Genomic DNA, 15,649 nt, shown 5'->3' on the forward strand with positions numbered 1-15,649 from the left:
TGGGGTTCCTATGGCCGAAACGGGCACATGCGGCGATGCGCCGGCGTAAAAGTGTAGAGAAGAGGGTTGGCGACGGAGGATGCCGACATGAGCCTGCGTCGTGGGATGAGCTTGGAGAGATTTCCCGTTTGCGGCGACGGAAGCCAAAGGTCGGGGGTGAGCTGCTGTGGCCTTGGACTACAAGCCAACAGTTGTCGATAAAAAGGGCAGGATCACAAGGCTATCCCAATAGTAGCAGCAAAGATGCAGGGACAAGAGGGAAGAATGGATGGAAGGGAAAGAAAAAAAAAGTATTCAGGCCTGGCTTATTATCGAGTGGAGAGGAGAGGGGACCGACGTTGGGGATGGTGGGGCCTGAAGGAGAGGCTCGACTCGGACGAATAACCAACGTTAAAGGACAATTAGATGGACTAGCGTGGCGCTCAGCTGAACGCCCCGTGCGTGGGCTGAAGAGTTTTGTAGATGCAAGAATTGATTCTGTATTTTTTTTGGGGGGTGGCATAAATCTTTAAAAATAGTATTCCAGAGATATACCATCGCCAGCAGAGGTAATGCCCCAGCGTCTCCCACGTGTCAGCCTCTTCGGCGCCGATAAAGTTCTGTCCGGCCGGGGTCCCCGACAGCGAGACACCTCGTGGCGACCGGGGCACGCGCGCCAGGGACTAATTTCATGGACCGACCCCGCTGCCGTCTTGTTGTCGCGGTGGAATTTGCGCCTGATGATTATTGCAGAGTCCGTATGCCAGCGGAGGAGGCTACCAACCAGGCAGAGCTTCCTTTAACGCTGGGTGGTTGGCGCGCTTCACCACCTGCGGTGCTAGAGAATGCCCGAATGGGCATACATCCAACGTAGATGACGAGTATCACGGCCGCCGTATCTCGGCCATCGCTGCGCGTATCGTCTTGACAATCATGACATTGGTCGCCGTGTTGCCCGATATCGTCGCCCTAGGGTCTGGTGGCACGCCTGATCAGCCAACCGTCTTCGTGCACCTGACTAGCGAGCGGTGTCGCTGAAGAAAAAACAGGAGAAGAAGAAAAAAATTGCACAAACCGCAGAGAATTGAACCATCATTCGTCTCCCCCTCTGCATTTCCTGGCTGCGCTGGCTCGCGGTCCACCACCGAGGATAGCTCCTTGTAGAGGAGATGCAGCGAGTCGCCTGCCGTGACGGAGCCAGTGGCCGACGACGACGACGCTTTCGATGACGATGAAGGAAGTGATAGAGTATCCCGCGGTCTATTCGAGGTCATCATTTTTTTCGGGACGAATTCTTTCTCAATCGGGTCGTCGAGCGCTTGTGTCCGCGTGCTCGCCTTCAAGATGTCGGAAATGCGCCGTATATATAAACTTCTGTTTCTGTGTAGATGGAGGCTCCAAAAGGAAGAGCAAGGTCGGTGACGCGGTTCGTACAATGATGCGATGACAATTGGCTCTCTCTTGTAGTAGGATATGCAAAGTCCTGAAATTAGTCTGTGAGTCTGGACAAGTCGAAGAGAATCCCATTGACTTTCAGCCGCGTCGTAATACTCCATCGGCTCCATCCGGTTTGAAGTCTGTGGATCCCTCCGGCCTCGTCAATCATTCACAACGTCCCGGGTCTGCGGTCTGCATCTCGTCGTATTTCGGACCGCTTTGCTAGTGCTCCGCTCCAGCCTGCTTTGAGCGTTCATCATGCCGGCTGCCGGGCATGTTGCTTCTCAACGTTACCACAAACTACCGAGTGTGGCTACTTGCAGGCTTACGGCGCTGCAACAGCTGGTTTGCGTAGGGTCCGGTGAGCTGGACACTAGGACCGATTAGCTCCTTCAGCTCTGACGCATTCCCGGGTATTATGAGCGGCGGCCAACACATACCCTGGCTCCCCATCCACTTCAGCCCTGGCCGCCGTCGGTTTCACTCGCTACCCGACCGATACGATGCCGGATCCCTCGCGTCTTTCTTACTCGCCTCAGTGTAATCCATGCTTTGAATCTTGATCCAAACGGTCGAGCAGGCTGTCCCTCCTGCGTGTGATCGTTTTCCTATCCCGGCTCTTGGCTGTGAATCCACCGCATATGCGATTCTTGTTCCATACATCACGTTGGAGTTTCCGGTCCGCTTCAGAATCTCGTCTTCGGCTGCACTAGCAAATATGCCATAGCCACAAGTGGCAAGCTGTGCGATCTGCGACAGGGGTGGGGAGGGCTACTACAGCTGAAGGAGCCAGCAAAGGCGGGAGATCTGAGCTTGATGAATTGACCATCTTTCATTGCCAGCACCAGCTCACCTAGAATTCCAGGCCAAGTGCTGCACGGAGTCGTCCAACCCAACCTCCGCCGTAATGCCGACGCTACCTCGAAATGGCCACTGCCCTGCGTTTAGATCGCATGCCATTTAACAAGGTGCAAGAAATAATGTTCTTGCTCGAAATGGTTCATCGATTCGAATTTCTTTTCCTCAAATTGCTAGACTATCTTGTCTAAACGTAGTAAAGTATGTTTACGAGTGTGCTTCTCTTATGCTGTTCATTGTCCATGATGAAATGTGCCCTTACACAGTGCAGCTGTTCCCCGCATGTTGCTTTCTCAAATCCTGGCTACTTTTCCGCTCCATCCTCATCGCCTCTCTCTCCGCGCGTTCCCTCCGCCATCTCGGTCCACAGCACATCAGAACCACGAAGCACGGGCTCAGCGCTACCCATACCAGGGCAAGCATTGTAAACGTCCATCCGATCCCCATGACCTGTATGAGCGCCACCACGGCCGCTGATGCCGCTGCACCGAATGCGCTTTTGATCAGGTTGCTCGCCGCGCTAACCGTGGCCGCCCGGCCGGGGTGAATATCAACAAGCAGAATCCCCGTGGTCTTGTACGCGGCCACATTTGTATATCCAAATACAAAGAGAATCACAACTGGCGCAGCCATGCTGATATTGAGGTGCATGATCCATCCGTACAGGATCAAGCTGGCCGCCGCGATGAGCATGAGCGGCCAGGCAATCTCGAGCCGCGCCCTTTCGACAGGGAAGCCGTCCAGGTTATGCTGTCTGTTGCTCGTCAGGGGGTAGCCATGCTTGAGAGCGTAGCGCTTAAAATTCCAGTTGACGAGCTGGCCGGTGGTGGCGGCCGAAATGAGCGTGCCCAGGCTAAGCGGGATGTAGATGAGCGACGTCTGCATCTCATTTACCTGATATAGACGGTGAAACTGTGACGGAATGCTTGTAGTCACCGAAATAAAGCAGGCAAATGCAAACGAGTTGCAAAAGAGGAGTAGCGCAGTTTCAATATCGAACATGATTGTGAGAGACGCCAGCGGATTCAAGGATCGACCACAACATCGCTCTTGTTCGAAGCTACTCGCCGTTATGACTTCTTTCTTGCTCTCCTCATCAGAGAGCTGCTCGATTCCAGCTGATTCTCTTCTTTCTTGCCGCCCGCGGAAGAGCTGCAGCATCGATTGATTCGATACCGGCGCCGGCAAGGACCCATCGCCTACCATGCGCCGACAAGTCTCTGGCAGGAGTATCAACAGCGGCACAAAGATGGCGCACGCCAAACCCGCCAAGAGCCAAAAGATGTAGTGCCAGTCCGTGTACTGGCTGATGACGCCGCCCAGGACAGGCCCGATGGCGGGGCCGAGAATTGACCCAATTTGCGTGAAGCCCATGTACGTCCCGCGCTCCGCCGAGGTGATCATGTCGGCAACAATGGCGGTCGAGAGCGTCGCCATGGCACTGCTGCCGATCCCCTGCAGGCAGCGCAGAGCAACCAGGGCGCCGTAGTGCCGCTGCAGCGCCAGCCCGATATTGGCGGCAATGTAGATGGGGAAGCACACCAGGTAGATCGGCCGTCTGCCAAAGTTGTCCGCAAAAGCCGCCACAAACGACGGCACGATGCCCTGCATGATGATGAAGACTGTCATGGTGAGGTTGACTTTGGTGCTGCTGACGCCGTACTCGAGGGCAATCTTTTGCGTGGCGGGGAGATAGATCTGCGAGGATAACGGTGAGAGAAAGGCGGCGACTGAGGCCATCACGATGATGTTCTTCTTCTGGAAGCCACTGAATGTCGAATATGGCCGGTCGTCTGGGTCCTCTACCACGAGGGTAGAGGCGGTAGAGTCGTGTCGCTGGCTTCGCTCATCACTGATGACGGTAGCACAGCTTGATTCGGTGTGTTGGGATTGCTCTTCCGCGTTGACTGAAGAATGACACTTTTCCTCCTCATTGCAACTTTCAGTTGGAGCTTTTCGGTGTAAAGTGGGTGGCAAAGACCGCTGATAATCTATAAATGTTCGAAATGCAACTGGTGGTGTGGTTGGTATCCCTTCGACTGACATGATGGCGCTGGCCGTGTTCGTCTCGCTTGAAAAGAAAATGATGTCTTACTTGCACCAAATCTTAAGTTGCAATGCATAACAAGATGAACTTCCAGGGGAAAAAAAAGAAGGACTGCAAGTCAAGAATCGTCCGTCAGAGAGGTATCCCGGATCTTGGTGAAATCACAGTACTTGGCCGCGTTATATATCCTCCTCGACGTAATCACAAGTGGCATCCATAAAGACCCTCAAAGCGACTACTACTCCCGAAAGGCAAGACACTGTAACCGGGGCGGGCGGCAAAATAATAAGTTCGTGATTGGCATTGAATGGTGGCATCGTGTTCGCAGACTCGCACGCTCTGACTAACAACATCTTTGCCTATCGTAACATCGCCGCAAACACAACCATATGACTCTAGACGAGAGTTGCATCGAATTACACTGGCGGAGTCCACATACCGAACGCTTTTGCTTTGATTGGAGATGTAAAGTGCAACAGTGGTATTGCGAGGTACGATCCCCCCACACAGCACCGAACCTTAATTGAGGTCATCGCCAAACCTGTCAAGAGGCAGCTCGAGGAGTGCCCTCAATACTACCTACAATTTTGAACAGCCGTCCGTGAAAACGAGATAGGGCGATCGGCCATCGGCGGGGGCACCCACCCCGGATGGAACGCGGCAGACGTGCCGGTGCTGTGTTGCTATATCCGTCGATTCTTACGGCCAAACTAGACTTTGAACTCAAAAGCCAGGAGCCAATAGGATTTTATAAAGACAGAGTCCTCTAGCAACACGTGCGCCTATCGAAGTTTTTGATCTGCTGCCTGAAATCCACCTTCGCAATCTTGTAATAGAAACGAGGATAGCGCAAGCACGACGATGTAAACGGAGGTTGCCGCTTGCCTCGGCAGCAGAGATGTTCTCGACAAGCAAATACCGAATCCTAGCCTTCAGCATGTCCATTTCCCCCCCATAAGGCTGTTCACGAGCGCAAGTGCAGAATACTATACACTTTATATGTACGCAATACTCACCTCGTGCTAGTTGCCTGGGCGTCTTCAGAAACGAGAGGGCGAGACTTGGGCCAATGCCATACTCAGCCAGCCGCCTGATCGACCGACCACACAAATTGACGCAATTTTCCCCCCCAAATGACGCGCACTTACAGGAGCATTTTATCTAGATGATTAAAATGCTATACAGTTCCTCTCCCAGTTGCCGCCTAGTCATGAAATACAGAAGTCGTAGCCGAGCGTGCCGTTGACTTTACACTTCGATGCTGCACATATGTCTCCTCCGTGAAGATCAACCGATGCTGGTGGCGTGAATATTGTCCGGCGACACGGGAAAAGTCTAAACTTCAATCGCGGTCAGTTCATTGGCCAATCTCTGGGGAAACCCTAGGCTCTGCGTAGCAGCTGGCGAGGGCATGCGCCGCATTTCTCTCTGCTCCGCCCGGGCTGTGACGCTGGTGTCATTGGCCCTGACAAGTGTCGTGGACACGGGGATGGGGTTTACATTCAGTGGACACAATTTTGGAAGTATGAGTTTCAGATGTTCGGGCCGATAGCAGACCTTTTGAGGATTGACTTTAATGGACATCGCATAGGTTTCTGCCAGCATAGGTGTTGTGCTACTGGGAAGCGCCATTCTATTCGCTCACTGGCTCAGCAATACAGTCGTTTTCTGCATTTCTGATAGAATTATTGCTACGAGTTGCTCGAGCCTCGCTAATTTATGGGAGAATGGTGTCCTGTTCGCCGATAACGGCTATCGATTGAGCTATTCAGTATTGTTATGCAATTTGGTATAACTGTATTTGAATAATACAATGCTGCGAAGGCTATCTTTTATCAAATTTCAATTCGGTCATCTCTTCAACTGGAGCGTCGTCGTATTGTCTGACAAATCGCTCGCTGTGGGATTTGTGCAACACCGAGCTATCCAAGATCTCACCCGTGGCTGAGCGAATAAAATCGACACGCATATTCTGAGCGTCTTCAAACCGCAGAGTGGCGTAGGCAAAATCCTCATTGTATGCGAATGCGTTGTAGGGAGGAATCTCTTTAAACTCCTCCAAGCCTTCGATATTGCCGGTTCCGCCAGAAATGATGTACATGGGCGCTTTGGGGTCGTTGAGGCCGGCAGGATCTGCAACGCCATCGTAGACTGGCACGTAGCGTTGCGAGTTGTGGACGTGGCCAAAGACACCAGCATCGACACCGTACTCGTAGAAAAGCTTCTCAAAAGCAGCTTTGCAAGACACACATCCCGGACCGTTGGCCACATACCATGGGCGATGACCGGCCACGATAAGCCAGGGCGTGACGCTGCGATCAACAGAGGCGAGATCGGCTTTGAGAAATTGGAGCTGCTGATTGGGAGCACCAAAGGGCCCGCTGTCCAGCCCGTCGCTGCCACCGATTCCATCGGGAGCGTTCTCAAAGTCTGTCTCAGTATCGATCATAACCACGTGTGCCATGCCGTACTCGAAGGAGAACCAAAATGGGGGATTGGCGAGCTTCTGAGCCTTGTTAGCATTGACCTTGGCTGTCTCGTCACCCGACTTTGATTCGAAAGCTGTAGGCATGTTATTGCCAAACCGGACCCGGAAATCTGTAAAGTTCTTCTGCCCCTCGGGGCAGAATTGGCTATAGTGATGATCCAGCTTGCAAGCGGCTTCGTGGTTGCCTGGGCTGACCATGTAGGGCTTCCGCTGCGAGATGGGGGCCAGCTGGAGATAAAACCTCTCGAGAATGGACGCGAAGGCGTTCTCGCCATCATCTCTGTTGGCTGGATTTTCAGCCCAAGTGTCCGCGTAGCCGAGATCACCAGGATGAATAATGAGCTCATAGTCGTCAATCGTAGTAGCAAGTCGACCGATGGTAGTGTGATTCATGGACATGGGAATGTTAGGGATATTGTCGCGTCTACCATGATTTCTGCTAATGGTGTATCCGTCCTGGCCGTAAGCACCGAGATCGATGATGGCATTCATGCTGAATGGCGTCTTGTCGCCCGCTGCGCGTGGGCTAAGAAAGTGCTCGACATCCGACTGCCCACGCATGATCTTGTAGTAGTACTTGGTACCTGGTGCCAAGTTGCGGACCACTACCGAATGGAACCAAGTGCGCGAGCTCGGGTATGTCACTGAAGTTTCATCGGCGCATACTGTATTGGCGAGCTCGGTCGCAGTTGTCCCCCACTGGATGCATGCCTGGTCCAGAGGCTCATATGTATTCCAGCTCACGGCCATGCCTGGGAAATTCGATTTCACGGTAAGCAGCGCGTTCCAAGCACAAGAGCGTCGAAGTTTTGTTTTATAGAATGCAACTCACTGTTGGGGCCGTCAATAGCAATACGCTGCTGGACTGGCGTTGCCAGGTCGGCCGGCTTGGGAGGGTAAGTCGCGGCCGCGAAGGCGCCAGCGGCGAATGCCATACAGGCCAAGAGACTCTGAGCATGGGTCATTATGGCGGGATCTGCAAGGCGATATCTGGGGTATATCCGAGATCGAGATTCCCGACGCGAGAGAGCACCGCAGTTAGATACTTGGTCGCGACGAGAAAGGGGGTTTCTCGCAACCACACTTCCTGCCAGACTTTGGCTAGTCTAGGTGCCAAGTCATTCTCCTTTCAATGTTTGCTCAAAAGAAACGTTGAAAAAAAGCCGCTCGGCCCCTGTGTGGCGTACGTTCAAGGCTGTGTGGAACTAGGAACCCAGGCAGGAGCACTTGCGATGCTAGCTCATAATTTAGCTTGCTTGATCATAGAGCAGCCAATGGTGTTGGGTCTTTACGAGTGACAAGTGGTCATGAGATGCGCACACGTTCCCCTCACATAGCTGCGGAGGCGTTCGACTTCAGTCCATCGTCGCGTGATGCCAAGTTTTCTTACCCAGTCTCGCTCGTTGTCAATATGTCACCAAGAAGAGTAAAAGCTCGGTTTAGTTGTGCAAAACCTCAGCGGCAAAGGGCGAGTATGGGTATCTATCGCACGGGCAATACTGTAGCGTACTCTGTAGCGGCGGGCATACGGTGTAGTACAGCGCTTCTCAGTATTGCCCTACACGGTCCTTTGGGTAGTTCTGTATGCATTTCCAGGGTAAATACTGGGCGCTTTATTGAACGCAGGTCTTGATTTTTCGTCGGATAGGCAGGTGTGCCTTCTCTTGGTCATATCTTTTATTCTCGTCGCCATGCTCACCATGGTAGATTCGCCATCTTAATTCTATGAAATTCGGGTGCTCTGTATTTCGGGCAAACAAAGAAAAATGCAAAGCCAGTGATGATGGCTTCGTCGCGTATCGGTAGTGGCTGGTAGTGGCTTATGTGTTGGAGTCACAGGATCGGTCGGCCAAGCGTCGGCCTAGTTGTCACCGGTACCTTGAGAGCTGAGAGCTGAGCTTCAGCCTCCTCGCTTCTCAGCTGCATCAACATTCCGACTTTCAACGACAACCATCGCAAAGTCGCATCATAATCCGCATACATTCCGTCAATGTGTTTTTATATATGATGCGATCCACGATGCAACAAAGCGTATTTCTGAGCGCTGCTCTGGCGCTCACGGCCCGCGCGGCGCAGCCTGGAGCTCTGGCGCCGGTCGCGGCGCCGCTACGAGACCTCAACTGGGGCCAGCTCAATTTCCTCCATACGACAGATACACATGGCTGGCTCGGCGGCCATCTCTTAGAGTATGCTACATATTCATCCGCCATGCCATATGGTACGGGTTCTTTAGGCTTGGGCTAACGCGCGCTGTCTCGATAGAGCACAATATTCGGCCGATTGGGGCGACTACATCTCTTTCTCAAAGCACCTTCGCAAGCATGCTGACGATAAAGGCGTCGATCTGCTGCTCGTCGACACTGGCGATCGGATCGAAGGCAACGGCTTGTTTGATGCATCTACACCCAAGGGCCTCTTTCAGTACGACATCTACCGCGAACAGGACGTCGACCTTCTCTGCATCGGCAACCACGAGCTGTACCAAGCTTACTCGGCAGACCGAGAGCTAAATACAACGGTACCGAACTATAAAGATAAATATATCGCATCCAACCTCGATGTGATCGACCCCAAAACCGGCGAGCAAGTGCCACTGGCCCAGCGCTACAAAAGGTTTACAACCAAGAACCAAGGCATCGACATTGTCGCCTTTGGCTTCCTCTTTGACTTTACCGGCAATGCAAACAACTCGTTTGTGCAAAAGGTCGAAGATACCGTCAAAGAGCAGTGGTTCCAGAATGCCATCAAGGAAAATACAAACGCCTTTGTGGTTATCGGCCATGTTGGCTTGCGAATGCCTGAATTCAAGACGATATTTACAGCTATCCGGAAGGAGAACTGGGACACGCCGATCCTCTTCTTCGGTGGCCATGCCCATGTCCGCGATACCCGAAACTTTGATTCAAAATCTTTTGCCATGGCCTCGGGCCGGTATTTTGAGACTATCGGGTGGATGTCTGCGGATGGCATCAAGACCAATGATAACACTGCCCAGAGCGACGTTGGCGTAGCGGTTTCGGGTCCGAAGTTCACGCGCAGATACATTGACAATAACCTCTACGGCATGCACTACCACAGTGGCACCAATGTCTCGAGCTTCGACACCAAGCAGGGCAAGCGCGTCACCAACATGATTACCAGAGCTCGCAAAGCTCTGGACCTTGACCACCAATTTGGATGCGCGCCGAAAACTCTCTGGATGTCGCGCGCCAAGTACCCTAGTGAGGATAGTATTTTCTCCTGGCTAGAGACGGAAGTGCTCCCTGACGTCGTTCAGCATCCAAAGCGCCAAGACAAGGCGCGCCTGGCCATCCTGAACACGGGCGGCATCCGCTTCGACATCTTCAAAGGACCATTCACCAGGGATAGCACATACATTGTGAGCCCTTTTGTTAGCAAGTTCAACTACATCCCCGACGTGCCATACAGTATCGCCAAGAACATCATTACTCTGCTTAATGGTGCGGATAAAATCTTTGCCGAGGCTGGGCGGGAGACAAAGTTCCTCACCATCCCTCAGCAAATGTTTACTGCTGAGCAAGAGGCAAAGTTGGACATTGATATGGAAGCCCCCACTGAAGCTGCCGTGAAACCAGATGAAAAGCCCGACGCGGAGTATGAACGCCTTGAACTTCGCAGCGCTGGCAATGGCGACGACGATGTCGACCTTCCGTTGACAGAAGGCTACACAACCATCGACGATATCGGAAAGGACGGCGATGACACTGTTCACAAGGCCGTAGAGTTTAACAATGTCCCCAACTGCATCCAGTCCAAGATTGGCTTCCCCGAAGACGGCAGCGAGCCCGAGACTGTGGACCTGGTCTTCCTCGACTTCGTCCAGCCGTGGATCGTCATTGCCCTCAAGTTCTCTGGTGGCACACAGGGCGCAGAGGACGTGCAAAAGTACATTGATGGTACTTTTACGTACAAGCTTTCCGAGTGGATCAAGAAAAACTGGCAGGGCGACTGCTAAGCTCACAGATTTGGCTTGCAACTTGACATACAGTTACATATAGTAGAGGGTACCAACATAGAGCCGTTGGATAATCTAGATTGGAGCGTACTTGACTTGGATTTCTGATAGTTTAGCACTTGTTTTCCAAATGCTCGCTTTTTCAATCGACTTGACAATTTTTTTCATGCATACATTACATCAAAACAGACATCTTATGATTCGTACTAAATTCTTAATGATACTACACAACGCGCCGTCTATATCCTTCCTTTCTACTACCGCCCCTTTTCATCTTTTTTGGATTAAATATCATACGCTCGTCTAGATGAATGCCTCCCATCTGCGGTTGATCTGGCTACGGCGGACCTGAGAAGACGGGTTAGTTTATTACTAAAGAGTGCAATATGACGAACGGGTGCCACATACCATGGGACCCAGAAACAAGACACCGGCGGTGAGCGCCAAAACGGTAGCGACAAGAGTCAGCTTGTTGAAGCCCTTGCCCAGGATATCGAAGAGGCCGCTAGGTACAACGCGCGTGCCATAGACATCGATGCCGTACGCGATGAGCAAGCTCGTGCTCTCCACGACGGCGGGCGAAGTCGTGAAGCCGTCGACGCCGAGAATCTCCCAGTCATGCGAGAGGATGTTGCGCGAGTCAATCTCGATGGCGGGCATGTACCGGGGAAGGCCCTCGGCCTCGATCTCGCTGGCCGTGGGATCGCGGCCGACGGGGCGGCGGGGGTCGAGCAGGATGCGCGGCAGGGCCACGACGGCGTGCGACTCGGGGAGGTAGGCGACAATGTTGCGGTTGGCGATGCCCTGGCGCGTCTGCGTCACGGCGAGCTTGCTGAGCGGCTGCGAGACGACCCAGCTCTGCGAAGCGACAAAAGGCAGCGCGACGCCGAGCGGGTTCTCAACGGGCGCCAGCGAGGAGAACTTTTCGCTGTCGCCGAGCGGGCCGCGGTCGTTGGGCGTCTCGGACTCGTACAGGTCGGACACGACAATCTGGTAGCCGTGGATAGAGCGGCCTGAGTCATCGTTGAGCTTGTACTGACCAAAGAAGGAACAGGCGAACCAGTTCTCCGACATGGTGCAGGAGACGGACTTAACGGCGTCGACGCCCTCGTGGGTCTCGGCGGCGAGGACCTGCCCGGAGATGGTGTCGACGAGCTTGACGGACAGGACAGATGTCTTGTCGTCGACAAAGGCGACGACGGCCGTGTTGGGGTTCAGGTACTTGTACTGGACCTGCCTGTCACCGAGAACGCGGCCAATGGACGCAGCGACATCGTGGGTAGGTAGCGTGGCTACATCCACAATGCGCTGGCCAGCCACGGCCTTGATCTCCCAGATATCCTGCTTCTTGGCCTTCTTTCCATCCGCCACAATCTTGATGCCCTTGACAGATTCATCCTCGCCGCGGACGATGAAGGTCTGATCATCGAGCTGGCCGCCGAGAGTCTGGTCGACGGGGTTGCCGTCAGGACCAAGCGCGAGAATCCAAGCTGATGCCTCGCCGTCAAGAATAGCGGTGCTGGATATAATTGGTGTGGTGGACTCAGCCGGCTTGACGTCCTCAACGTGGCCATCGGTAGCTCGGATTAGAACAGACTCGCCACGTGATCCACGCATGGCAACAACGCCAGTGTCATCGGTCACAGCGAATCCCTTTACAGAAAGCGATTCGCCAGCGGCCTGTGGCAGAACATCCTTGGTCCAAAGGACGGCGCCCTTGTTGCCAGTGTCCACGCCGTAGAAGCGGCCACGACGGGTGGCCAGCACGACAATCTTGTTGAAGCCGAAAACGTCTGCGTAGAGGTTGCCAGCACTGGAAGTAGGCTCGTCACCTGCGATACTTGCCAGGATTCTGCCCGGGATAGAGACCAGGTAGCCCGGGAGGTACTGGAGATCGTCGATATGACGCACAAGACGGTTGACATAAGCGCTGATGGGGTTAGTATCAGCCTCTCCGGCGAGGACCTTGGCCAGGTCCTCCTGTTCAGGTATCTCGGCCCAAGCTGCAGCCACACTGCCGCTAAGTCCCTCGTGACGGACCCAGTCCCTCTCGCCGTTTCGAATTTGGATCCAGTCGTGATCTTCCGTGAGGATGGCAACACGCACAGCGTACTCGCTGCCAGACTTGTGGATGACTTCAGAGACGGAGTGAATAGGCTTCACAGCGCCATCGAGCTGTATCTTCCATCGCGCGACGCCTTCGTGGGAGTCAGAGGGAAGTACTTGGATTTCGTCGCCGGTAACTCGCGTGAACCAGACGTTGGCTCCCTCGCAGCTGGTAGAGAAAGAACCGCGTCCTTGAAGCTGGGGCAGTTCGTGCGTCTTCTTGATCTGAGCGTTCTTGATATCAACACTGAAGACCTCGGCCCGATTGCCAGACTTGGAAGCCGTGTGGACCAAGAAGCGAGCCTGGGATTCTTTGAGGTAAGGTGCCTGGATATCAACAAACTCCACGTCGGGCGCCAGCGCAATATCATGCTTGGTTTTGGTGCCGAGAATCTGGATGCTGAGTTTGTCGTTACCCTTCCAAGCAACGATTGGGGCGGCAGAGTTGCCGCCCACAAACATGACATCCTCGGCCGTCGCAACGTCACCCTTGGTACCAACAGTCCATTGATCCGCACGCTTACCAGTGCTAGGGTCCACCGAAGTGGTCTTGACGCTGTAGGACGAGGGAGACCCATGTAGGCTGACAATGTATATGCTCGCGATATCGGTCGAAACTTGGAGGGGGACGTCCTTGGTCGATTCGCGGAACTCCCACATCACCGTGCCCAGGCCGCCATGAAGGCGTCGCAGGACCGTGGTGCCGTCCTCTTCAAAGAGCACAACCACATCTTTGCGCGACGTGTCGGTCACTTCAATGACTTCCACATCCCGAGCCTCTCCGTGAAACTCTATCTCCCAGACGTTTCGCCCAGTCAAGCCGTTCCACGCTTGGACGCGGGGACCCTGGGCGGTAGCTACCCACTCCTCATCGGCAGGAGCTCGAAGGTGCCCGGCGCTGCTGGAGAGGTCATCGGAGAGCTGATGGCGCCATACTGTCTCGCCGCTGGCCGGGTTGATGGCGCCGACGACACCTAGATCGCTCAGTGTGTAGAGAAGGCTGGCCTTGGTGCCGAGCTTCGGTCGATGGTAGAAGGTCGCTTCGCGCTGTGGGATGCCGACTAACGAGTGATGGAAATCAATGTGGCCGACTTCATCCTTGAAGATAGCTGCTCCTAGCGCCGAGAGGCCTAACAGGAGCGCTGATTGGAATTGGCGCCGCATAGTCGACGAGATTGATCGGAGGTTTGTACGACTCTTTCTCGGAGTGCCTGGAGTCGAGAGCTCATGCAGCTGCGAGCTGGCCAACTGAAGAAGCTTAGTCATCGTGAACGCCACCAACACATCCAAGAACATGATGGGATGCCCCTTGAATATTTAGCATTAATTGCAATAAAAGTATTTTTAAAACTATTTTCTTCTCAATCGACCTTGAACAGGATTTTGACCTGTCGGGGGTTTTTGCCCCGTAGTCTTCCGCTGCGGATTGATCACAGCTTCCACAACAATTCCAGGCTAGTCTCAGAAGTTCGTGGAAGCGATTACACAGACAGCGACGATATACTGGAGGTGATGCGGTAAAAGCCCCCAGCTTTACAGTAATAATTTTGAATCGGATCTTCATTTCTTGCTTTCATTTCTTCTTTTTTTCCCTCACGGAACAAATACAAGACGCTATCGAGCTCGCTGCATGCTTCAGTCGCTTAGCAGCACGAAGCTGAGCTTTGCTTAATGCTGACTGTTCTAGAAAGACCAAGCAAGACTTAAAAGACTTCTGAACGCACATGAGTCATCCTGTCTCCTGGTCGCATCTGCATGTGCGTACACCTGCTGTAGTGTCGCATCGTGTGAGTGCGGTCATGTGGTGGAGTTTATCTACATTGAATAGCGCAGCCGACTGTGGCGCTCGAGGCCACTAGAGAGCAACTATACTTTAATGTTTGCTCTTATGTATTCTAGGCACCATTCCGCCCAATAAAATGAATCAGTATTTCCTTTTCACGAATCGCGTCATCGTTGAACTTTTTCCACTTCCGTATCCTGTTCGGGTATACCGGCGCCGTTGCGGGCAGTTCGTGAGTTGACCGTTCTTGAAAGTACGGCTGCTCACTACGTCACAATAGTTCGGTGCAAGTTTTAGCCTAAAAGGGACAACACTGTCTAAAACTGCATGCCAATAGATGTCTAAATATAGGGCGCTGAATCTCTTTCACACAAGTGCAGGGCGTCGACGGCGGCCTCGCCGGTGGGGCCGCTCATGCGACCCGGCCGAGAGACCGGAGCCCAGGTCATTTGACCAGCCTCCAGGTAATCGGTGACCTCATGCCTGCGGGAACCTATCCTGAAACCTCTGGGCTGAATCTTTCTTCTACTCAGTTTGTTCACCTTTCTCTTTATCGAGACCCCATGCGAAGCGAAATCTGAAGGATCTGCGCAGTCTTCCGATGGCGGCCCTGGCTTGGAGGCCTGGCACTATTTCCACTTCACGCCAACATCCTACACAGCCCCGTACAGTCTTTTTCGTTCTGGTCATCATGTCTGTTCTAGAGATGAGGGCAGGTCGTATGACCAATAATGGTGCCCGCGGCCCTTGCATGCGCCATCCCGTCTTTCGCCATGTGCTTCTGTCGGCTCGCCCTGTCTCTGCCACAGTTCTTGTGGTGGCAAAATATGTAGAAACTATGCCCCGGCCGAACTGCACTTAGTGTATGCCGCGCATATGCAAGAAATACGAGAAAGTTCATATCAAGTGTCAGATCTCTGTACTAACTAGTTGCGTTGCTGTCGGGTAAGCACCAGCGCGTCAACCGCCGATTCT

The 15,649-nt window shown here is 53.4% G+C and overlaps 6 protein-coding genes across 7 annotated transcripts; 2 read left to right on the top strand and 4 right to left on the bottom strand.

Annotated features, from left to right (window-relative positions):
• Positions 1-863: 863 nt before the first annotated feature.
• LMH87_011046 (uncharacterized protein) lies at positions 864-1,869 on the bottom strand (the record flags this gene model as incomplete). Its single annotated transcript, XM_056200121.1, has 4 exons — positions 864-955; positions 1,055-1,316; positions 1,746-1,789; positions 1,857-1,869. The coding sequence occupies 4 exons, from the start codon at positions 1,867-1,869 to the stop codon at positions 864-866; spliced, it is 411 nt and encodes a 136-aa protein (XP_056052003.1).
• Positions 1,870-2,532: 663 nt separating this feature from the next.
• Positions 2,533-4,320, bottom strand: LMH87_011047 (uncharacterized protein; the record flags this gene model as incomplete). 2 transcript variants are annotated; one of them, XM_056200123.1, is made up of 2 exons in its annotated part: positions 2,579-2,632; positions 2,686-4,320. In XM_056200123.1, 2 exons carry the CDS (start codon positions 4,318-4,320, stop codon positions 2,579-2,581), a joined length of 1,689 nt encoding a protein of 562 aa, XP_056052005.1. The 2 variants fall into 2 exon arrangements, with proteins under 2 accessions (XP_056052004.1, XP_056052005.1); XM_056200122.1 differs by having other exon boundaries at positions 2,533-4,320.
• Positions 4,321-6,146: 1,826 nt separating this feature from the next.
• Positions 6,147-7,774, bottom strand: LMH87_011048 (uncharacterized protein; the record flags this gene model as incomplete). Its single annotated transcript, XM_056200124.1, has 2 exons — positions 6,147-7,561; positions 7,642-7,774. 2 exons carry the CDS (start codon positions 7,772-7,774, stop codon positions 6,147-6,149), a joined length of 1,548 nt encoding a protein of 515 aa, XP_056052006.1.
• Positions 7,775-8,813: 1,039 nt separating this feature from the next.
• On the top strand, positions 8,814-10,785 carry LMH87_011049 (uncharacterized protein; the record flags this gene model as incomplete). The annotated part of the gene is made up of 2 exons (XM_056200125.1): positions 8,814-8,995; positions 9,072-10,785. The coding sequence occupies 2 exons, from the start codon at positions 8,814-8,816 to the stop codon at positions 10,783-10,785; spliced, it is 1,896 nt and encodes a 631-aa protein (XP_056052007.1).
• A 303-nt stretch (positions 10,786-11,088) lies between these two features.
• On the bottom strand, positions 11,089-14,055 carry LMH87_011050 (uncharacterized protein; the record flags this gene model as incomplete). Its single annotated transcript, XM_056200127.1, has 2 exons — positions 11,089-11,133; positions 11,194-14,055. 2 exons carry the CDS (start codon positions 14,053-14,055, stop codon positions 11,089-11,091), a joined length of 2,907 nt encoding a protein of 968 aa, XP_056052008.1.
• A 755-nt stretch (positions 14,056-14,810) lies between these two features.
• On the top strand, positions 14,811-15,255 carry LMH87_011051 (uncharacterized protein; the record flags this gene model as incomplete). Its single annotated transcript, XM_056200128.1, has 3 exons — positions 14,811-14,879; positions 15,055-15,138; positions 15,208-15,255. 3 exons carry the CDS (start codon positions 14,811-14,813, stop codon positions 15,253-15,255), a joined length of 201 nt encoding a protein of 66 aa, XP_056052009.1.
• Between the last annotated feature and the right edge of the window lie 394 nt (positions 15,256-15,649).

Source organism: Akanthomyces muscarius, chromosome 4 (genome assembly GCF_028009165.1).
Source record: "Akanthomyces muscarius strain Ve6 chromosome 4, whole genome shotgun sequence".
NCBI lineage: Eukaryota > Fungi > Ascomycota > Sordariomycetes > Hypocreales > Cordycipitaceae > Akanthomyces > Akanthomyces muscarius.